This window comes from Leptonychotes weddellii, chromosome 6, assembly GCF_054177405.1.
Source record: "Leptonychotes weddellii isolate Sample4059 chromosome 6, ASM5417740v2, whole genome shotgun sequence".
Lineage (NCBI taxonomy): Eukaryota > Metazoa > Chordata > Mammalia > Carnivora > Phocidae > Leptonychotes > Leptonychotes weddellii.
This window is the reverse complement of record NC_138374.1, coordinates 37,811,208-37,833,420: the sequence shown is the minus strand read 5'-3', so window position 1 is coordinate 37,833,420 and position 22,213 is coordinate 37,811,208. Positions and strand designations below refer to the sequence as shown.

The 22,213-nt window shown below is 58.4% G+C and overlaps 3 protein-coding genes across 5 annotated transcripts; all 3 read left to right on the top strand.

The window, feature by feature from the left end:
- The first annotated feature begins 218 nt into the window (after window positions 1-218).
- Window positions 219-5,084, top strand: SNCG (synuclein gamma). Of its 3 annotated transcripts, XR_014146278.1 has the most exons (6): window positions 219-723; window positions 1,570-1,611; window positions 1,941-2,068; window positions 2,992-3,160; window positions 4,451-4,531; window positions 4,774-4,845. XR_014146278.1 is itself a non-coding variant. In XM_081823968.1 (5 exons), exons 1-5 carry the CDS (start codon window positions 603-605, stop codon window positions 4,946-4,948), a joined length of 636 nt encoding a protein of 211 aa, XP_081680094.1. In that variant the 5' UTR covers window positions 224-602; the 3' UTR covers window positions 4,949-5,084. The 3 variants fall into 3 exon arrangements, 2 of the variants coding, with proteins under 2 accessions (XP_081680094.1, XP_081680095.1); XM_081823968.1 differs by lacking the exon at window positions 2,992-3,160 and having other exon boundaries at window positions 224-723; window positions 4,362-4,531; window positions 4,774-5,084; XM_081823969.1 differs by lacking the exon at window positions 2,992-3,160 and having other exon boundaries at window positions 244-723; window positions 4,774-5,084.
- Window positions 5,085-8,887: 3,803 nt separating this feature from the next.
- On the top strand, window positions 8,888-11,243 carry ADIRF (adipogenesis regulatory factor). Its single transcript, XM_006740385.3, has 3 exons — window positions 8,888-9,044; window positions 10,788-10,850; window positions 11,051-11,243. The coding sequence occupies exons 1-3, from the start codon at window positions 8,984-8,986 to the stop codon at window positions 11,152-11,154; spliced, it is 228 nt and encodes a 75-aa protein (XP_006740448.1). The 5' UTR covers window positions 8,888-8,983; the 3' UTR covers window positions 11,155-11,243.
- Window positions 11,244-19,547: 8,304 nt separating this feature from the next.
- FAM25A (family with sequence similarity 25 member A) lies at window positions 19,548-22,099 on the top strand. Its single transcript, XM_031035676.2, has 3 exons — window positions 19,548-19,737; window positions 21,087-21,149; window positions 21,746-22,099. The coding sequence occupies exons 1-3, from the start codon at window positions 19,665-19,667 to the stop codon at window positions 21,877-21,879; spliced, it is 270 nt and encodes an 89-aa protein (XP_030891536.1). The 5' UTR covers window positions 19,548-19,664; the 3' UTR covers window positions 21,880-22,099.
- Window positions 22,100-22,213: the final 114 nt, after the last annotated feature.

The following is a 22,213-nucleotide window of genomic DNA, read 5'->3' as shown; positions in this document are numbered from 1 at the left end:
GGGCTCCTCTGCCCCAGCTCCCCGCTGCCCTTGCTAGAGCCCAGGGATGGGGTCATCCACGGGGCTGGTGAGTCACCAGGCAGCCCAGGCTGGTCTGGGAGGTTGGCCACTGTTGCCTGACAGGCCCCACGGGGCCCTGACCCCTGCCCTACCTGGGACGCTGGTAGCAAAGGCGCCTCCCCTGCCTGACCCCCTTTGTCCCAGATGGATCAGACACAACAGGCCAGGGGCCTGAGAGCCCCCAGCCGTGGCGGCCACTGCGGGTGGGCAGGGCAGCGGATGAATAAGGGGCAGTGATGGATAAGGACGTGCGCAGCCCCCTGCAGCCGCCCTCCCCGGAGGGCAGGGGGCAGGAGGGGAGGGCTGGGCAGCAGGGGCGCAGGGGAGCCGGACCCCCGCTGCCCCGCCCTGGGGGGAAGGTGAGGGCAGGCGCCCTCCCCCCGCCCCACCCGCCCCGCTGGCCTCGCTCCCAGCAGCCAGCCGCCGCATCATCAATATTTCATGGGCGTCAGTAAGAGGCAGCGGGGAAGGCGGCTGCAGCAGCATTCTCGCCCGCTCTAGCCACAGTGCTCGGCAAGCGTCAGCCTCCCTGCCCTGCCCACATGGACGTCTTCAAGAAGGGCTTCTCCATCGCCAAGGAGGGTGTGGTGGGCGCCGTGGAGAAGACCAAGCAGGGGGTGACGGAAGCGGCCGAGAAGACCAAGGAGGGGGTCATGTATGTGGGTGAGTGTGGGCGACGCAGGGCGTGGCAGGGTGCAGCAGCCGGGATGCCGGAGGCGGGGGTGCCCAGTTTCCCCGGGGCCAACCTTATCCCCCAGCCCCAGGGAGGCATTTTGGGTGGGGGTGAGGACCTGGCTGTTGAGTCAGGGTCTCCAGGCCCTGGAGCACGCCCATCCCCCTGTACACCACCCATCCAAGCCCCCCAGTGTCTGCTTTGACTTCCTCAGGGCCCCAGGGTCTCTGGGGCAGAACAGCAAGAGGGCACTCAGCCCTCACACACACCTGTTTGTGCACACACACATGCACACACGCACGCGAGTGTGAGTGTGAGTGCACAGATGCAGCCCAGCGCCCCCCACCCCAGCACCACCTGCAGGCCCCTGGACTCAGATGAGAAGCCACGCTGAGCCTGGAGCCTCTGTGGGATGAGCAGGCAGGTGCTCAGCGGCCACGTCCCAGGCCCCCACCCTGTTCCGAGGGAAGGGGTGGGCAGGGGAGAGGAGCCCAAGCCCCAGGGTCCAGGGCAGCCCCACCGCCCCTCAGCCCCTTGGAAGCCGGTGACTCAGCTCTGTCCTGCTGCTGCTTCCGAGGCCCAGGCCTCACCCGCGCAGGTCTGCACCCTACCTCAGGCCTGGTCTCTCTCACCCTTGTCCTGTCCTGTCCACTTCCCATCCATCCCCTTCCTCCAGACACAGCCGGAAGCAGCCTTTGAAGGGACTGCTGGCCCCCAGACACCATCCTCACCCCCTACCGACCCCACAGCTTGTCCAGCTGTTCTGTGTGTATTTGCCCTCACCCCCCCTCCCCAACACCAGGAGGAGTAGACTGACGCCTCCATTTCCTCCCCAGGAGCCAAGACCAAGGAGAATGTTGTGCAGAGCGTGACCTCAGGTGAGGAGCCCAGGACCAGGGGACATGGGGGCTGGGACCTCCAGGGACTGCAACCTGGTACTGAACACCTGAGCCCAGGGTCCTCCTTACCCCCCAACTGGGAGCCCAAGCTGTACATGGATCCAGACTCCACCAGACCCTGAGGTTAGACCCAGGGTGGGCCCCCTGATTCCTCCATCAGCAACAGGGCTCCCCTGGAGTCAGAGAAAGGGGAGTAGAGCCAGAGTTTTGAGTGTCCTGAGAAAGGGGCTGCTCAGCCTGACTTGGGCAGGCCAGGCCCAGGCGGGGAAGGGGCAGGAGGACCAAGGCCAGCCAGAGTCCTCTTGCAGTGGCTGAGAAGACCAAGGAGCAGGCCAACGCTGTGAGTGAGGCCGTGGTCACCAGCGTCAACACAGTGGCCGTCAAGACGGTGGAGGAGGCCGAGAATATTGCCATCACCTCTGGAGTGGTTCGAAAGGTGAGACTGGGTCCCGGAGAGGCTAGCTACGGAGGCGGCGTTATTGCCTCATGACACATAAGGAAGCAGAGACTTAGGGACCCATGATGTGTGCTTGGTTTTTCTCACACCCATTAACGCCTAGGATCCTCCCAATGACCCTTGTGAGGGGGGCAGTTTGGGGCCCAACTGGAAAGTGAGGCTCAAAACCACGTCCCCTTGATACTCAGCATTTGGGAGGCACCACATTTCACTAGTGAAAGCAGGGTCCTGTGGGCCCCCTGTGGTGACAGGCAGCGTCCTAGGCCACAGACATCGGGCTGGAGCTGCCAAGTCACCGCCCACAGGCCTGGTGGCCGGCCTCCCTGCAGGGCCTGGTGGGCTGCCTTCACCTCCCAGGAGGAGCAGGGCAGCAGCGCCCCCTCGTGACAAAGCAGTGAGGGTCCTGACCCCGCCCTCCACCTTCGTGTGTGCTGGCGTGTGCGTGTGTGTGTGCGCGCGCGCATGCGCTGGTGGGCTTGCCGCTGCTGGGAGCACGGAGAGCAATAGGGCACTCCCAGGAGCCGGAGGCCCGTGGGTGAGCTGTCCCAGCACCCACCACAGAGCACGCTCTGCTTGAAGCACTTTACACTTACTAATTCATTTAATTGGCACAAAATCCCCAGAAACACGGTGTGGAAATGAGGCCCAGAGAGGTTAAGTAAGGTGCCCAAGGTCCCAGGGCAGACTCTGCAGGAGGGTAAGGTAGCGGGTGGGAGCCCGGTTTATATGGGGGGCAGGTACAGGCCGCTCCGGGCCCCCAGCAATGAGGATCCCTGCTTCGGGGAGTGGGTGGGGGGAAGGGGGCCACCTAGGCACCCACTTTCAGCACCAACACAGGGTCCCCATGTCCTTGGGGCGGGCAACTGCTCCCTGTCCTCATTCCCAGCTCTGCCCCTTGCTAGCTGTATGACCTTGGGAAGCTGCTCAACCCCCTGGCACCTCCATTACCTCATCCGTAACATGGAGGGGTTGAGAGGGCCCGTTTCCCCGCGACGATGTATGATCCTGCAGGGAAATTGCCCCCCGGGATACTGTTACACCTGGATCATGGTGAGCACCCAACAGAGGCAGGTGACTATATCATCATCATCTGTGCCTCTGGGCAGGACCCATAGGTGCTCCAGGGGACGCCAGGCCCCTCCCTCTCCCACCCCCCCAGCAAAAGAGGCGCTGGGGTGGGGCCAGGCTGCCACTGGGCCTCTGAGAGGGAGTCTGGACACTCCTGTTTGGCCTCGAAGGAGGGCCAGTGAACCCATGGAGTCACCCCAGGTCCTAGGGTGCGGGTGGCTGCCCCAAGGGGACATTTCCTGGTGACACTTAAAAACCAGTCGCACTGCGTCTCCAGTGAACCGCAGAAGGATGCAGCACCGCTAGTCTGACAGCTCTTCCATTCCGCTGGCCTCATGCACCTGCCCTGGGGCGGCAGGACTAGGCAGGGCGCCACCTACCCTTTGCCTGGAAGGCCTGCCCCAACTCTAGCTGACACAGTTTGGTGCCCTTTTAAAGCCCCAACCCACCAAGGATGTCCCAGTGGTAGCACGGAGATGGCAGGATCCTCTAGAGGTAGATGCTAGGACTGGGATGCAGGCTGATCATCCAGTCTGGTCCTGCCCACAGCTGTCACTCAACCACCCCCCAGGCAGGCCACCTTAGGCAAGTGTTTGGCTGGGGGTAAGGGAGCAGGAGACAGGTAGTGGGGAGGATTGTATAACCCCTACTGACCTCAACCAGACCAGCTTGAGCCCAGAGCCCATCCAGGAGGCAGGGAGAGAGAAAGATGCTACTAGGAATAGGGAAGGGCCTGGAGCAAGCCGAACCTGATCCTTACCAACTCCATTGCTTTGAGCTCTGAGGTCTTGAGCTGGATACTTGGCCTCCCTGGCCTCAGGGTCGCTGTACAAACTGATGGCATACCCCTCCACCTAGGGTTATTTGGGAGTTAAGTCGGACAGGGCTGTATGATCATGTGATTTGGGGGCATTGAGGGTGGTGTCATGTCTCAGGCTTCAGGGCCACAGCCCTCCCCCACACCACTGCACCCCACCTCACCAGTCCTCCTTGATGCAGAGGCCCAAACTCAGACTGCCCAGAGACTCTGCATTAGCTTAGGGGGTGTAAAGCGGGGCTCCAGAAGACTTGGTGCCTCCAGAAGGCCTTGCATCATCAGACAGAGCCCCCACTGTGGGCCCTTACATGAGGCTCTGTCACTCCCATGGTCAGACTGGTCCTCACACTTCCTTCACCTCCGGGCCTCTGCTCATCTTTGAGCCAGGTGGGTGAGCCCTGGTTGCAGAGCTGTGGGAGCCTCTGCACACTCCACATGGTCCCACACCCCCTTGGTCCCCCTTTGCTCCCTCACAGGAGGACCTGGAGCAACCTGCCCCCCCGCAGGAGGACAAGGAGGACAAGGCAGCCAAAGCGGAAGAGGAAGTGGCTGAGGAGGTAGGTGCTGGGCTCCCGGATTCCACTGGGCAAGCCTGCTTCCCTCCCAGGGACCCAGAGCCCTCAGGGCCGCCTCTTGACCTTCTGCAGCCCCCTCAGCCTGAGTGTGAGGTCCCCTCATGAATGACTCCCTCAGGGTGGAGGGGCAGAGATGACTCCCAGCCCCACCGCCCTTGGGGTGGCCGCTGAGGGTTGGGGCCTGGAGCTGTGTGTGAAAGTCACTCTCTCTCTCTCTCTCCCAGGCCAAGAGTGGAGGAGACTAGAGGGATGCCAGTTGGCCATGGAGGCTTCGAGGAAGAGCCTTCTGCCTGGGACCCCACCCCCACCTGGCACGCAGAATGCCCAGCCCTGGAGCGCGACCTGGGTTGCCCATGTTCCCATGCCCACACCCAGCCACCCATAGGCCTGCCCTCCTAAGCTGCCTCTGACGCCTTCACCTCCCTCACTCCCTCCCTCGAGGCCTCCGCCCCCAGTCCTTCTGACCTCACAGATGCTGAGGTGAAATTTTGTTTTTAAAGATTCCAAATAAAACTCAAGTCCTCACCCCTGGCCATACCTGCCCAAGCTTTTGCTCTGTGCTCCCTCATCTGGGAACAGGAACCCGGCCAGCCGGCTGGTGGGTCTGGGAAGCAGGTCCGGGGCCAGGTACACTTCGGGCAGACCCTAGGCATTTCGAGAACATTCTGAGAGTAGGCACTGCCTTCAGGGAGCCCACACCATTGTCTTTTAACATGGAGAAAGCTGCCCTGCTTTTGGCTCCCCCAGACAACCTCACACCCCTCCCTGGAACAGATGGTAACCTTCAAAGATGTGACGTCTAGACCCATAGCAAGACCTCTTTGAGTCCTCCTCAGGGCAGAAGGACATGACCCCATATCTCCTCCTGCCTGACCCCACCCGGCTTCAAGCTCCCACCAGCTGGGAGCTGGGCTTTCCTGTCCTTCGCCAGAAGTCCTGTCAAGTGTCATTAGAAAAGCGGACAGCTGAGATGCAAGAAAGTGAGCCTCCACCTTGAAAGTAGTAAAAATGAGCTCCTCCCAGGCCTGAGTGCTTTACGTAATTTAATCCTCAGAACAAACTGTTGGTATGATCCCAGTTTCCCCGAGAATGAACTGAAGAACAGAGGTTAAATAACTTGCCCAAGGGCACAGAGCAAGGAACCTCGGGGACTGGGCAGAAGCCAAGGTCGCCTGGCTCCAGAGCCACCCAGTTAACTCCCATGCTCTGCTAGAGCCCCACTGACTGTGTGGACCCAGGTGCTTACGGCAGAGGCCACCACCCCCGGGATTTCAAAATAACCTGGGGACCAGGCTGGCAGGTGTCCTACATGAAGGCTATTGGCATCATGCCCTGGGGTCTTGTTCAGAAGTGGTGGAGGGGTTCCTTCCCCTTTGGCACCCAGACAGTTTGGGCTCAGAGCATCTAAGTGACTTGCCCCAAGCCGCCAGCCCAGGGAGTCAGAGCCAGAGCTTGAGTCCGCCCCCGAATTCAGACACTACCAAGACCATCACTTTCCCATCCTGCCTCAGTGGTGGGAGCAGGGGTCAAGGCCAGCCCTGGGGGCTGGGAACCCAGTCAAGCACAGCTGAGCAGGGTTGTATTCCAGCCTGCTGCCCATGGGCATCCACTGCCGAGGAGGCAGAAAGGAACAGGAGACTGCTGGTTCCCCAGGCCCCCAAATCCTGCCACAGGAGGAGTGAAAGGTCTGGAAAAGGTTCAGGGCAGTCAGGGGTGTTAATGCTCCTGGGCCCAGATGCGGGCACACAAGCAGGCCTGTGCATGCCCAGGAGGGGTCCACCTGGGGCCTGGGTGTGCCTGAGAGCTCTTTGGACTGTGAGAGACAGAGAGGAGGAGCGAGTCCCATAAGGTGACAGGGGGAGGAGGACTCCTAGACCCAGCCCCTGAGGACAGTGCATCACCAGACTCCCAGGGCCCTCTGCCTCTGCTGAAGGAAACTGGAAGGGTCCCTGCTGCTCGACTCCCACCCTAGGCACATACTCAGGGCCTGTTCTTGGGGTCAAATGCCAAACATCTAGGTTTGCCCTGTCTGGGAAGCCTGTTCCCACCCCATGGCACCTGCACTGCTCCTAGCCTTCAAAACCCTTACTGGGGTACCTGGGTGGCTCAGTCGTTTAGGCTAGGGGGCCAGGCTCTTGATCTCAGCTAAGGTCTTGATCTCAGGGTCGTGAGTTCAAGCCCTGTGTTGAGCTCCTCGATGGGCATGGAGCCTACATTAAAAAAAAAAAAAAAAATAGACCCTCTATTATGTGCTCTGGGCTCCTGGGGCTACCTTCCCTAGAGGAACAATTGGTCTCTCCCTGTCCCTCTCCTTACCTGAGAAGCCCCAGGTGAATGGCCCCCTGTTGAAGGGACCCCACTGAGTGTGGGGCATCCTTCAGCCCATTTAACCCTCACAATAGCACTTGGAGATTCTGTTGCCCCCATCCGCCCATCAAGGATGGGGACACTGGGGCTCAGAGAGATGGACTTGCCCTGGGGAGTATTTGAACCCAAGAGGTCTGACTGCAGTGCCTCCTGCTTTAGAGCCACTCAGCTCTCTCTGTCATCACCTGCTTGGGCCCCGCTGTGCCTCACACAGAGCCTGCTGCCTCCCTGTCTTGTTCTCGCCCACTGGGACCGGCAGCAAATAGCCTTAACAGCCAGCCATGAGCTAACTGCTGTGGTGATCAGACCCTCCTGGCCGAAGAGACTGGTGCTACTGGTGGGAATTCAGGAGGACGTGGGCAAGGCTGGGCTCCCCGGAGTCCCGAGGCAGCAAGAAGGCGGCTTCAACCGCGCCTTTGTGCTCTGGGCTTGGCCGGGCTTCAGGCCAGGAGGAGCGGGCGTGGCGGCCGCTTGGTTCATCGGTGCTTGGTGTCCCCTCCCCCCATCTGAGCTCAGCGCCTGTCCCTTTTACTTGCCCAGAGTTATCTCCATTAATCTATTCTCACTGTGTGCGCGCGCGCGTGCTTCCAGATAACTCCACGCCGTGGCTGACGCTCCGCGGTTTACCCCCCCCCGCCCCCCACCTCCTCCCCCGGATTAGAGGCAGTGTATGGGCCAGCAGAGTGGACCTGGGTAGGTGGGGTCTTCCCAGGGCTCCAGAATCGGGAAGACTCCCACAGAGGCGCAGAGACTGGCCCGGGGCGGCGGGGGCAGAACCAGAGAGTAAGCACTAGAGAGAGGGTCAAGCCGCCGCACCAAAACGCACAAGGGAGTGCGGCGGTGGCCTCCAGGCTCCGCAGGCTGGCTCTGGAGTGGAAGAACGTGGGGCGGGGTGGAGGCCTGACGAGCACACTTGGGTGCCAGGCGGTCATGCCTCTTGGGTCAATTTGCTGTCCTCGGGATTCCTGGCTCCCCGACTGGCGCCTGGGCCTCTAACGCCTCTCCCAGCGCCCCCGGGTGGTCACCACATCCAGCGCGCGCCCCATCCTGGGAAAGGTGACCTCAGTGGTCTGAGGCTCGGCTACTCCCTTCTTCGCTGTGTGGCCTGGGGAGCGTCCCTGCCCTCTCTGAACCTTGCCCCCCGCCCAACTCGTAGGGGTTTGGTGACCTAAGGTAGGGCTCTCCTTGCCTGGGCTGGGCGCACACAGCGGCCCTCTTGGTTGTCCCCCTCTACTTTGGGCTGCTTCCTCCCCAGAGGCGCTCGCCAGTGACTCGCCCTCTGTGAGAGGGATTTCCTCGACTCTCCCCTCTGCCCCTGCCTGGTCCCAGTAGCATCAGGGCAGCTGGCCAGTCTGCAGTGTCCCGGCCGAGTGTGTGGGGACAGCCACCTTGGCGGTTGTCGGGGCCTTAGGGTTTACAGCCCACCGACGCGGATTCGAGTCCCTGCCTGCCATGTGAGTTTGGGTGAGACCTAACGCGCCCTCTGTGCCTCAGTTTCTTCCTATAAACTGCTAATAACACCCATTTCACGAAGCTGTTGTAAAGATTATACAAGAGGCTGTAAAGCCTTAGGGCAGCGCCTGGCACTAGGTAAATGCTCAGTAAAAGGCCGCTGCTATTATTAATGTCAATTCCAGCCTTGAGATTCTGACCTGGCGCTGACCCAGCGCCCACCGGATCCTCAGGGTCACGGACGAAGGGTCGGGCCGACGGGGAGGGGGATTTGTGCGCCCCCCTTCTACTCCAGCCCGTCTCTGGACCCCGACCCAACCCCTCTGCAGCCCCTCGCCCCTCTTCAGACCCTGGTGGGGACCCCCGCTTTCTGAACGCCGCCCGCCGGAGGCCGGCACGTGCTCTCCGGATGGTGGAGCCTGGAGCAGGGCCGGGTCAGTCCCCGGAGCCGCTCTGCTGGGAAACGCCCCGCGCCCCCCTCTTCCCCGCCCCGCGCTGGGCGGGCCGGCCCCGGGGCGCCTTAAAAACCAGAGCTGGCGCTCTGGTCGCTGCAAGGTGAACCGGATCTAACATCGCTGCGGCTACCCTAGACGACTTCACAGACCCTCCGCAGCCATGGCCAGCAAGGGCTTGCAGGACCTGAAGCAGCAAGTGCAGGGGACGGCCCAGGAAGCGGGTGAGGAGGGCGCGCGACCTGGGGCACATGCAGGGGCACGCGGCTGGACTCACGGAGGCAGAAGCCCCGGGGCTGCGCATCCCGAAAGCTGGTGGGCGGCTCGGGTTCGGGAGGGCCCTCCTCTGAGATGCAGGGACCCGGTTGGACGCCCACCCCACTCAGTCTAGGGGCTGATGCCTTGAGGCAGGTGGGGAACAGCGGTGCCCGAGGGTTCGGGGCCCGATTTGGGCATTGCCAGGAGCCAATACGAGGAGGCTGAGCAGGCGGGGACCGGCCCCACCCTGATCCTGAGCGGCCCCACCTCGGTCCCTTGGGGAGGGTGAAGGTCCACGGAGAGAGCCCGTTGCGGCTGCGCACCCCGAGATGCACCTCTGCCCGCTGGGGTCTCAGAGGCACACTGGACCGGACAGAATGGTGGAAGCGGCTTCCGGCCCCTGCCCCACCCCTGAGTTGTTTTGAGCCCCCCCACCTCCCCTACGCCCCCCCCCACGCCCCCCCCCGAAAAATAATCGTTTCCTTCTAAGTCTTCACCCAGAGGGACTCCCCACCCTCACCCCAGAGGGCAGGTCCGCAGCCTTGTTTCTCCACCTCCAGCTCTTTCCTCCTCAGACCTGAGGTTACCCAGCGGCATGGGGTAGGGTAGACTGGGGCTAGGGAGTATGAGGAGACCCCTGGGCCCACCAGCTGCAGCTCTTCCAATCCCAGCTTAGCCTCCCTAGGGACTCCAGCTCCCAGTCTGTCCTGCACATATCCCAGTCAACAGACAACAGTCAAACTAACTCCCTCCTTCACCAGTGCCCCAGGGAACTTGGACGGTTGTTCCCCTGAAACTAAAATGCTACCAGGAAGCCTGTCTACAGGCCCCTTCCTTCTGGGCCTCACTTTCCCCATCTGTAAGTTGGGTGCAAAGGCTCATTCTGTGGCCCTGACTGGTTCTGTCATATAAGGCCCTGAGGGAGACAGGAAGGTGGGGCGGGGGGGCTTTGTGAGCCACAGACCCAGGGCCTGCCTGAGCCCTCCACACCTCCCTGGCCCAGGGTCTGAGTAAAGCAGGTTCTTTCCTGTTCAGCAGGAAGGATGAGTCAGATCTCTGGAGGCTGGAGCCACTTGTCTGCTCACCCAGCAGGTGGGACCCACTTGAGCCCCTGGAAACCCTGTTCACCATAGGCACAAACTCTGGTCCAGAGGACATGGCCTGACCTTGGACGTGTCACCTCCTCTCTGGACTTCACTTCCTAATGCCTTCAGTTGCCCACCCACGGAGGCACTAGCATCATGGCTTGTGTGCCTCTGGGGTGAGGCACAGGAGAGGGCCTCTTGCCAAAGTGGAGTCCCATGCACTACAGGTGGGAAGCCAGGCATCTGGGCCAGGCTTCTGCAGAAGACATTGTGAAAGGGGAATAGGGTTCCTCCCGGCCCATGCCCAGGAGCAGCGACAGCCCAGATGCCGGCTCCAGCCTCTGTTGGGAGATTTTCTCCGCAATCCTAGAGTTGGGAAGAGAAGCAGGCCAGAGGGGAGGAGCCCAGAGTTATAAATAACTAAGAACACCCTAGAGGCATGGAAAGGGCTCCTGTGCCTCGCTGGCTGGATGGCCTTAGTCAAAGGACTTTACTTGGATGGCATTCGTCCCTTGGGGCTGTAGGACAGACTACTCTAGAGAACAGATGGGGGGTAGCAATGGTGGGGCCCCTGTGGTCAGCAGTGTCTCAATAGGGGCTAAAGGCCACATCTCTCTGTTCCAGCGACTGCAGCAGGAGCAACGGCTCAGCAAGTGGTGGATCAGGCCACAGAAGCGGGACAGAAAGGTCTGGTGGGCTGTGGGCAGGAGGGTGGGCAGCCCCAGGACACTCCCCACCCTATTCAGCCCTCACCCAGAAATGCCCTCTCCTCCGGAGCTCCTCTGCCCACATTGCTTCCTGGGGATGGAGACCCAGGCCAGGCCAACCCTACAGGGCTCTGGTTCCCAGGGCATGGCCCTCATCTGGTTTCTCCTTTCCTTCCCCAGCCATGGACCAGGTGGCCAAATCCACCCAGGAAACCATCGACAAGACTGCTAACCAGGCCTCTGAGACTTTCTCAGGTCTTGGGAAAAAATTAGGCTTCATGTAATTACAGAAGGGAGACATGGATGACTGCCCTCCAGGCCCTGAGCTCTGGCAGGCCAATGGCCTGCTGCCTTATTAAAGCACTTGTTCCTACCTTGTGTCCACTTCATGCCTCCCCACAAGCTGGGCCCAGCTCTCTCTCGCCTGGAGCTGAGCCCCCGTATCCAGAAACCCAGCCCGTACATCCAGAGTTCTGGCATTCCAAATTCTGAAACCCAGACAGACTATTCGAGAATTCTTTTCCCATGTTCTCAACGCAAATCCAGACGCTCCCTTATCCGAAGTTCAAGGAGGTATGTGTGCCTCCCACTCTGTTCAGGAGCCACCGCGTCCCCCAATCCCAAACCGCTCCCCCAGCTCCGGGAACCCCGCCCCTGCTAGGAGACGATGCTGGGTCCCCAGATGCTCCAGGGGCTCAGCTCAGGGTGGGGGCGAGGGGCTCCAAGGGCTGGGGCTTCGGGAACTTCTCCCCGCGACCTGCTCCTGGAGGCTGGGAGCATCGAAACATCCCAGGGCCGGGCGCCTTCGAGGACCTAGGGTGGCCAGGGCTCTCGGGGACGACGCGGAGTCGCAGGAGCGAGACTTCTGTCTCTCCCCACCCGCTGCGGGGTGTTTGTGCGCCGGCCCCACCCGGCGGTGAGTCACCGCGCAAGACCGGGAAGGCTAGAACGCGCCCGGAACAGCCGCGCCCGGCTGCACTTCAGAGCGTTCCGCGCGGCCGCCGGGGGAGCGGAGCCCCGCCCATGACACGCCCCCTGGGGGAGGAGCAGCGGCGCACCGGGCGGTGCACGTGGGCGTGAAGTCGGGGAACCGGGCAGTGTGTGCGCGCGCGCGCGCGACCCCGCCCGCGAGCCCCCTTTCCCGCTTGGACACAGCAGGACTTTCCGTTCCGGGACGGAGGCCGGCCTTTTGGTCCCACAGGGGCGTAGAGGGACTAGACTTCCCGCAAACTTAGTGCCCCCCCCCAGCTCCAGCACGTGTCCACGCACGCGACACCAGCCCTGGGTACGCCCGGCTCCTGGGTGACTCACAGTTGCCACAGGATAAGGCGCGGCCCTGGCGCCAGGGCTGGCGGCCCCCTTCATCCGGACCCCCTGCCACACCGCGGCTGATGACGCCGGCTGCCCCTTCCCCACCTCCGCGTCTTTGCACGCGTTATTCCCTCCACCCGGGAGGATCTTACTGTCTTGGGACGAGCACATAGGTAGCCAAGCCGTTTCCATTCAAAAATACTGATTACACTTCCCAGTTCTGGGGAAACAAGAGGGAAAAGCGTAGTCTTTCCTTCCCGCGTTGACTCAAGGCCGGCTTCCCGAGGGGTCTTCCACGGCCCTCCGGCGGGGAGCAACAGTCGTGTGGCGCCCCGCTCTGGCCCAGGGCCCTCTGGGGGTGCAGCTCTGCTCAAGTGACCTTTCTCTTCTCCCATCTGGGATCCCTCCCAAGGGTGCGACAGGTCTTCTCCCTCTCACCCTCAGCATCTCCCAGCCTCACCCCAGGGCCAAGCCCTGTTCCATTGTTTTCTTGTTTGCTGACTACCCAAAAGAAGGCCTCACCTAATCTGCAAAATGGGCCAAGGCAGCTCCCTCTGGCCTACAGGGAAGGTCCTCGAAGAGATGTCTGGGTAGTGTGGGGGTGCTTCCAGCATCTCCAGGAGCCCCTGCCTCCAGGTGGGTGCCAGGGTCAGGAGAGACCATCTTGGGCCACACTAGGGGGAGGCCGGAGGGGCTGGATTGGCAGAGCCCTCACATCTTTTCTGGTGTGCGCCCTTCCGCGGTGACTCAGAGAGAAATCCCCATGGGCCCAGCAATCCCTCTTCATCCAGTGCAACTCGGGAAATTGCCTTAGGGATGGGTGTGGGACCCAGCTCTGGCTAAGAAGAGGGGAGATCACATCTGAGGGCCAAGGAACTTCTAGGAAAGATTTTCCATCCTAAAAAAAAAAAAAAAGAGGGGTACCTGGGTGGCTCAGTCGTTGGGCATCTGCCTTTGGCTCGGGTCATGATCCCAGGGTCCTGGGATCAAGCCCTGTATCGGGCTCCCTGCTCAGCGGGAAGCCTGCTTCTCCCTCTCCCACTCCCCCGCTTGTGTTCCCTCTCTGGCTGTGTCTCTCTCTGTCAAATAAATAAATAAAATCTTTAAAAAAAAAAAAAAGAGAGAGAGACAAATGAAGAAGAAAGAGTCCTCCCTCTTCCACTGGACATTTTGCGGCTGGAAACGATGCTTGGAGTTGTGGTGGCCACTTGTAACCAAAGGAGGAACAAGCTTAAGGAAAAACCAACTTGCTGATGAGGGCAGAGCAGAACTATAGAAAGAACCTGAGTCCCAAGTTACTTTATCCAGTCCCTAAATTAACCAGTCCTTCAGCTGCCACATGCTAGCGATGGATGCAGTTTCCCTCGGTGTTTGAGCCACTGTGAATGAGATTTTCTCTTGCGAACAAAAGCTTCAATCCCCATGTTACCTGGATGCCAGCATCCTGCCGGCCTCACCCACCTCCCCAGCCTCCTCTCTCAACACCCTGTCCCTCTCTGCCTCAGCCACATTGACGTTTTTTCATTCCCCTTGACATCATGCTCCTGCTCACCACAGGGTCTTTGCATGTGCTGTCTTTTCTACCTGGAATGCTCTCCATCCTCCCCCACAAACCATTCTTGTCTAGAGCACCTACTTTTTCATTCTTCAGGTTCCAGCTCCCCTGTCCACCCTCCAACACATACACTCAGAATGGGTCCAGCCACCATTGATACACTGTCACACCCCCGTACTCCTTTTCCACAGTTATTCTAATGAGTCCCTTTCCTGTGTGCTTCTCTGTGATGGTTGTCCATGGGGCTGCCACCAAGTCCCTTCTACTGATGAGTGCACTCCCAGTGCCAAGAGTGGTGATCTGGAACATCTGCCAAACGAAACAGCCATGACTGTTCTTTGGTTCTCCTACTGGATAACAACGAGTTCACATATTGTCAGATTCACCATGGGTGCCATTATTGGGTGCAGCCCCTTCCACTCTCCTCCTGCCCCATGCAGCTGGCCCTCCCATGGCACCATGCAAATGCTTATTTCTGTGTGCCTCTATTCTCCCCAACATTGTGAGCCCTGGGGATGCGAGTGGAGGCAAGGCCAAGTTGGACTTGGTTTTGCTCCATGACTGGGACACAGTGGGCATAGTACCAGGGGAACCCATGGGAGCCTTTAGGAGCCCAGGCCTGTCTCCATGAGGTTCGTGAAGCTAGTTGAGCCCAGACTGGCTGAGGAGGAGACGGCTGTGGCCACTGTACCTGTTGGGTATTGATCTAGGCTCCAAAGATCAATTCTTCCATTAGCAATTTCCCCAAATAATTCCTGATTCTCCAGATTTCAATTCCTCAACTAGCCAAACACAAGGTCACTAACATTACATTTTGGTTCCCCTTGACTTCTCAGCTCTGATTCCTGTCAAGTTACAAATTACATAAGAGACAAGAAGCAGAGTTTTCTATTTTCCACATTCTCTCACTCTTTTTTTAAAAAAGATTTATTTATTTATTTTAGAGAGAAAGAGACCTTGCATGTGCCTGAGCAGGGGCAGAAGTAGAGGAAGAGAGAGAGAGGGAGACAGACGGACTCCCTGCTGAGCACAGAGCCCAACACAGAATTTGATCCCACGACCCTGAGATCAGGACCCTGAGATCAGGACCTGAGCTGAAATCAGGAGTCAGAGGATTAACGGAATGAGCCACTCAGGTGCCCCTATTTTCCACCTTCAACCCCCTTCTCTTTCTCTCTCTCTCAATCTCTCTCTTTCTCTCTCTTTTTTTTTTGTTGTTATTTGCCTCATTTCTACTTTTTGAAATATTTACATTCCATTGCTCTGAGCCACACCTTTGTTTTGTCTTAGATCTGCAATTGAAGATATTAAAAGCTCTCTGCCATTCCTTTTGCTAAAATATTTTTTGCTATCTGTTGGTTGGTTGGAGTTAGTCCTCTAGAAGGTTCCTCAAGAATGAAATATTTACACTGGGATAATTACACACTGGGAAGACATCTGGGATCTGAGCTCATAATTGCTATAGCTAGGCCCCTTGGGTTATTGCAATGGGTCCATGAAGATTCATCGTGTTCTATTTTTGTGTATGGCATTTTCTATTTTTAAGAAGTTAAAATAAAAACTTTATTATTCTTATTTAATTAAATAATTTTATTTAGTTAAATAATTTAAATTTTAATTTAGCTAAATATGCTACTATTAATTCCTCCTTTCTAGTCATTGTACTGTGGTTGTGTGAGATGCAAACATCCATCAGGGAAGGCTGGGTGAGGAAGATACAAAAATTATATTGCTTTTACAACTCAATTAACATTGAGTTGGAAGAGAGAAACCTACCCTGTTCATCGTAAAGCCCTTGTATTCATGACATTGGAGGCTGTAAGGAATCCGAAGTTCAAATCTGAAGTAGAATTTCCCAGGCATCAGTGGGACATTCTTATGGAGAGGGTCAGGGCCCGGGATTCACACAGGCTCTTCTGCTCAGGAGGCTGCCCTTCTTTCTCATACAAGTGTTGGACTCACCTTCATAGCTGTGACCCCTCTGCCTCTTAGAACCAAACTGACTTCAAGAAGTTTCTCCAGGCAGCCTTCTTTTCCCAGTCATGGGCTCCAGGGGTTGAGCCCTTGCCTTCCCAAGGGCTCTCTCCTCTCTTGGAAGGTGGTCCTCTTCTGGAGTAAACCCCTGCAGTTCCTTGGGCTTATTCCGCTTCTTTCATCACCTCCTCAGGTTCTGAGTTCTGTCCCAAAGAGTTCTCATTCGGAGGGTCCTCTCGTCCTGGGAATGAGTGTTGCTGGCAACGTCTGAGATGCCTGCCACTGGGCCCTCCCCATCCCCCACTCTTTTGCACTGGCCTGTCTTCCCACATTGGTTCCACCGGGCTCACCTGCTTCTGCATTTGCATGGTCTCCCAGTCTCCTAGTTTCTCTGAAGTTAAGTTTGATGTGTGTGTGTTGGTGATGGGCTGCCTTTGTCCTCCTCCATACGGTTTCAAGAAGGAGAAATGGGACTATTTAGAATTCAGCTGCTGCTTTATTACCAGCAGACCCAGCAGTCTGGCAGGCTGAGCTGGTGTTATGTTTACAGAAAATTCGCATCCACTTTCCACCTGCTCATCCCTGCCCTCACCCTGGGAGCCTGCGCTCATGAACTGCATCACCACAGCTCCCTCGCCCTCAGCCCCAGTTAGGTTCAGCCAATGGGGGAGATACCGGGAGAGCAGAGAGGGAGAGGAGAGGTATTTATTCCTCCTGCACCCTCCTTGCTTGGCATGGTTTGGCAGTGGCCGTATTCCTCTGCTGCTGATCCTGTCTGATGACCTCCTAAAGCCACGCTCTCCTCCGCGTCTGTGCGGGCTCTCCTTTGCCCCTCCCGGGCCCAGGGATGTAACCACTCTCACTATTACTGGTCCCTAGGAACCTTGCCATCCTTTACTGGTTCTCTTAAATCTGCCCACAGGTTTGTGGGCATCAGGTATCCCTTTGATGTGCCCTCTGATTTCCACCAGAACCCTGACCGACCCCCAGGGATGTGTAATGTTGACATGCTGAGGAAGTCCTCCTCTGCTGGCCCACAGACCGTCCCCAGGAGTCTGGATTTGGTTCCCTGTGGCTGGGAGGGGTCAGAGTGTGCAAGCTCTGTGGGCTCAGACTCTACTGGGAGCTCAAATCCATGAAGCAGAAGGAGGACAGGCAGTCATAACACTTGACATTCATGACATCCGTAGTTCAGATCACGCGAGAACTTGTCCTGCTTTAGACACAAGACAGCTCCGAGTATTTGAGTACTTAAACATTCTTTATTTTTATTTTTCAGAACTGGTAATTGCTAAGTTGGAAAATTGTTGTTTGAAAACTTGGCTCTCCGTGACTTGGTGACACAGCCCAGTTGGTCCTTTGCCAAACTGGGTCGTTGAGCAAATTCCACTTGGAGGATTAGTCGGCTCCTCCGAAGGCCTGATGGTCCTGCCCCAATGGCTGGACTTGATCTTCTGACTCAGGACAGGCTGACACAGGTGCCTGTGTTCAAGGGCTGCTCCACGGGGGCCCAGTGTGAGCCAGGCCTCTTCCAAGATGGGATGGTTCTCACCTGAGTCATCTTCAACCGCACGCAGGCAGTAATGTCGTTCCCGACAGTGGAAGAAAAGTGTATCCATGGGGCACTTGGGTGGCTCAGATGGTTGGGCGTCCGCCTTCGGCTCGGGTCATGATCCCAGGGGCCTGGGATCGAGCCCTGCATCGGGCTCCCTGCTCCGCGGGAAGCCTGCTTCTCTGTCTCCCTCTGCCCCTGCTTGTGTTCCTGCTCTCGCTGTGTTTCTCTCTGTCAAATAAATAAATAAAATCTTTAAAAAGGGAAAGAAAAGTGTATCCAGAGGCTGTACTGGGCTGAGCTCTGGACTGGCACTGGGACCAGAGTTCTGCCGAGGGGCTGAGCCCTAGCAAGGGCCTCTTGAGGGGCTAATGAGCTCCTGAGGAGAGAGGGAGGAGTGTCCTAGGATGGGCAGTGGTGGGGAGGGGTCTGTGGGGTCTGGAAGCCATCCCAGAAATGTGGAGTGACACCACCATCCTGTCAGGGAGGAGGCATAGCAAGGACTCCTGTGGGGCTGGGGGACTTTGATGGATCCAGGGAAGTTCCTGTGGGTCTCTCAGCCCAATTCCCACCAGCTTCGTCCTGGTAGCCCCCCCTTGCCCGCTCCCCCCACCCCCCCGGCAATGCTGCCTGAGCAGAATACTCTGGTATTTGGCTGTGATAAGGGGAGAACAGAGTCTTGTGGACCTACTTAAGCTCCAGAGCCCCTCACTTCACAGCCTCCTCTGAGTCCATAAGGTCACACAGAGCCGTCTGTAACACTTGCAAGAGTAGTATTATTGTATTCTTTCCCTCAAAGAGGGGCTTTCCAAATTGTTTCAGACCCGACCGCTCCTGCCAGTGGAGAATGACACGAGTGGTGCTGTGGCCCTGTGACCCAGGGTTTCTGCTGCCACAGTGCCCCCCTCCCCCCTCCCCCGGGGCGGGGGGGGGTAGCCACAGCTTGAGGCCTCCTAACACCAGTCAGGAGTGTGGGAGAGCCTCAGCGCTGTAGCCCCCAGGCTGTGAGGGCCCCTGGTCGGGTAAACACTAATTAGGGCTCACCACCCCCTCCCGAGCAGCTCCGAGGGCTGAGAGAGCAGGTACGCGGGGAGGCGGCCTCAGACTCCTGCCCTAGGCCTGGATGGCATGAACAGGGACTTGGGAGGACCTTTCTTCCGTGACTCCCAGCCAGTGGGGTCACGCTCCCCAGCTCCGCCCCTGCTACTCTTTGACCCACCCGCTGGTCAGTCAGGGCTCACTGCCAAGCAGCCCCTCCCTGGCACATCACTGACAAAGGGGAGGGAATACAAGTTTACCAAGAGCTTGCACACATGATCCCACTGACTCTCAGTGACATGGCTAGGAAGGCATGGCTGTCCCCATTTTATAGATGAGGAAACTGAGGCTCAGGTTGGGCTAGTGACTAAGGGATGCAGCATGTGGCATGTGGCTTGAGGCATCTCTCTCCATCCTGAATAACTAGGGAGGCAGCCTGGCCCCTTAAGCCTGTGATGCGTCAGGGGCTGGTGGAGTGGCTTTCTGGAATTTTGGCTAGGGCCACCAGACACACCTCCCGTGGTGGTGGTGGGGTCCTCCATCTACTCCTCTAGGGCCTCCTGGGGGGCACTGGGCCTCTCCAAGAAGCCAGGCCCCAGGGTGCAGTGATGGCCGGGCTCCCTCCTGGGCTGGTTGCTCCTGTGCAGGGCCGTCCAGGTGCTCAGGTGCTCCTGTGAGTGAGAAGCGGCTGACTGCAAACCAGGGGTGACTGGGTTTCTGGTTAATGCTGTGTCCTCCTCAGCCTTGGGCAAGGTACCACGATGAGGCCCCCACCCCTCAAATTTCCAGTGAAAACTGCAGAGACGCTGCAGAGCTGAGATCCTGGGGTCCAATAGCCCCCACTCCACTTGTGTTCCTGGCCTGAGGGGCCATCCAGGTCCCCAGGCCCCCAGACCCTCAAGCCCCTACCTAAATAGCCCCCCTGGGGATCCTGAACAGCAGGCTGGAAGTCCTAGGCCTTGTCTGGGTGTGCACTCGTGCCCGGGCTGTGGGGAGCTTGAAGCCCAGGGGGCTGGCAGGGCTCCCCAATTGCCTCTCATCCATAAGGCAGTCAGGCCTCCTGCTTTGCGGGAGGGCCACGTCCCAGAGCTGACTTCTCTCTCCAGTCCCTGACCCTCACCGGGGCCCAGAATACGGCGTGTGGGGGTCTCATACTGCCAGAGGGGCAAGGCTGGAGTCACAGCATTGGGGCGGCCCCACCCAACCTCTTCCTCCTGCCGCCGCCTACGCTGACTCACCACCTATCTCCTACTTGGCTGAGGCGGGGGCCGTGCTCCAGAGCCCAGGCTAGCATCAGAGGCATCTATAAAAGGACGCTGCTCCAGGCCCCAGCATCCTGCTTGCTTGCCACCTGTCACCACACGATGCTGGGAGGCCTGGGGAAACTTGCTGCTGAGGGCCTGGCCCACCGCACCGAGAAGGCCACCGAGGAAGCTGGTAAGTACCCCAAGGCTCCTTTCCAGCTGGGCCCTTCTCCTAAGGCTGGGGGGCTGGGGGCAGACTCAGTGGGGCCTGTTGGAAGCTGATCCCGGCAGATTGGAGGTAGGCCTTGGCCTCTTGAGGAACCCTGGCCGATCAGCCCCACAAGGACAGAATGGAAGTGAGGGGTATGGAAGCTGAGGAGGGCAGCTTGGGTGGAGTCATGAGGGGTCCAGTGCCCCAAACAGGCCTCTCTGGGTCAGACCCATTTCTGGGGTCTGTGACTGAGGGCAGGAGGGACTCCAGCTCTGAGGAGGCCCCTGGGGGCAGGAGGAGAGCCCAGGTGCTTGGGTGAGCCTTGGGTGGCTAGAATCCTTCCCTCTGGAAACCCGGGAGCCCTGTATCAAAACAGCCTATTCTGAATATCCTCTACAGAAAAAGGAAAAATGGATTTTTATTTTTACCATCACTTCAGAGCTTCAAAGATTTCTTCACTAAGAAACCACCAAGTCTGATTCTGTTCAAAGTCAGCAACCACCCTCCCCACCGGGTTTATCTAAAGGACATTTTGAATTTCTTCAAAGTCCTCAGAAACCCTTTTTTGTGTGCAGACACCCGCAACTGTATGCAGGAGGCTAGTCCAGGTCCCACCCGGCGTTTTGTGAAACCCAGCTCGTGTCCGAGTTAGCTGCTGCGGTTCTGCCTGGCTGGCTGCCGCACACATGTCTGTCTGTCATCGGTTAACCTGCGGCTGGTGTTCCCTGCCCCCCTTCACCTTCCACTGGTCCTGAGCTCCGTCTCAGCCCCAGTCCACGGGTGAGGGAACCAAGCAGCACAGAGTGGAGGTAGAATCAGTTCTTCTGACTCCAGAATCTTCTGGTTCTAGCCACTGCCACCCAAACTTCAGACAACTCCAAGGTGGTCAGAGAGTTCCCTCCTGTTGGAGGAATCGCTCTGGGGCCTTGGTCTTGCTGTAGGAGGTTTTGGCACTTGGCCACCTGCTGCAGCCTCCATCAGGCTGAGGCCGGCCAGCAGCACACCTGAGAGGTGCCCGGATCTGGGAGACAGACCCCGCCTTGGCCCCAGGCCCCCAGCCGGCAGGAGGGCCTGCTCATCTGAATTCCAGGCCTCGCCAGGCCAGGCCAAGGGGCATGGAGAACCCTGTGCCCTTGTCTGGCTCACTCAGCTTGTCTCCCAGGAGCCAGGCCCCCCGGGAGTCTCGGGAGTAAGCCAGCTGGGGCTCCTTCTCCTGGGCTGCCTCGACCTGCCCGGGGTGGCGTCCAGAATTTATCCCGAGCTGTCTGGGCCCCACCTTGAGGAGAAGCTGGCTTGCACAGTGCTCTCACTCGGGCTCCTCATCTTCGCAGTTCATGCCGTGGAAGGGGTGGTCAAGGAGGTGGTGGAGCACGCCAAGGAGGCTGGAGAGAAAGGTACGGCTGAGGTTGGGGCCGGGGGAGGAGGGAGGGAGAGAAGCTAGATGCTGGGAGCGGCCATTCTTTGCCTAACCAGGTCAAACCCTGACCTTGATGTTGCATCCTTTCAGGGGGTGTGCAATCACCAACACTCATCAGAGACCACAGACGGCACTTTGCTAAAGCAAGATCCATCCAGACAGTCCTTTCTGTGGGGTGTTAAGGTGGTGTCACAAACGACTATGTGGCACCAGGCTCGGACAAAAAAACATTTCAGACATAAAATTCTCTCTTTATATAAATACACATTTACATAAATACTTTCATGCGTGTGCGGACGCTGTAGCACAGCGATGTAAAAGTACCTCTTCCCTTGAGGGGAGCCAATGTTCTCTCACTCAGAATTGCAGAAACGCAAGCTGTGGAGGGAAGTAAAACCACCCTTGAATGCATTCCTCCAGGAGCCCCACTGCCCTCTGTCCCCTCGGGGCTCCTCCAGGGCACGATCCAGTAGGACCACCACAGCCCACAGGCCACTCTACGTGACCCTGGCCCTACCAGCTGGAAATTTTTTACTTAGCTCACAGGACGTTATTCCTCTTTCTTCCTGACAGCCATTGCCGACGCCTTAAAGAAGGCCCATGATACAGGGGACAAGGTGGTGAAGGAAGTCACTGAGACGGCGACCAACACAGTCACAAATGCTGTCACCCATGCAGCGGAAGGCCTGGGCAAACTGGGACAGTGAGCGCGTCCGCCTCCAGGGGACTCTTCCCGCATCTCAATAAAAAGCTGTGAAATGTGTACACTGAGCCCTGGATTTTTTCCTGTTTGGATGGAAACGCTGCCTGTGCCCCGAGTGTCCCCTCTGCAGGGGCAGGGGACCGGCATGTTGGCAGCTGCTGGGGGTCAGGAGGTCCCTGGGATTGATCAGTTGTGCTGCCCTCACATTAAGATTTCTCACATCAGGAATTCTTGATCGCAGGAAACAAACTGAGGGTTGCTGGAGTGGGGGTGGGGTGGGAGGGATGGGGTGACTGGGTGATAGACACTGGGGAGGGTATGTGCTCTGGTGAGCGCTG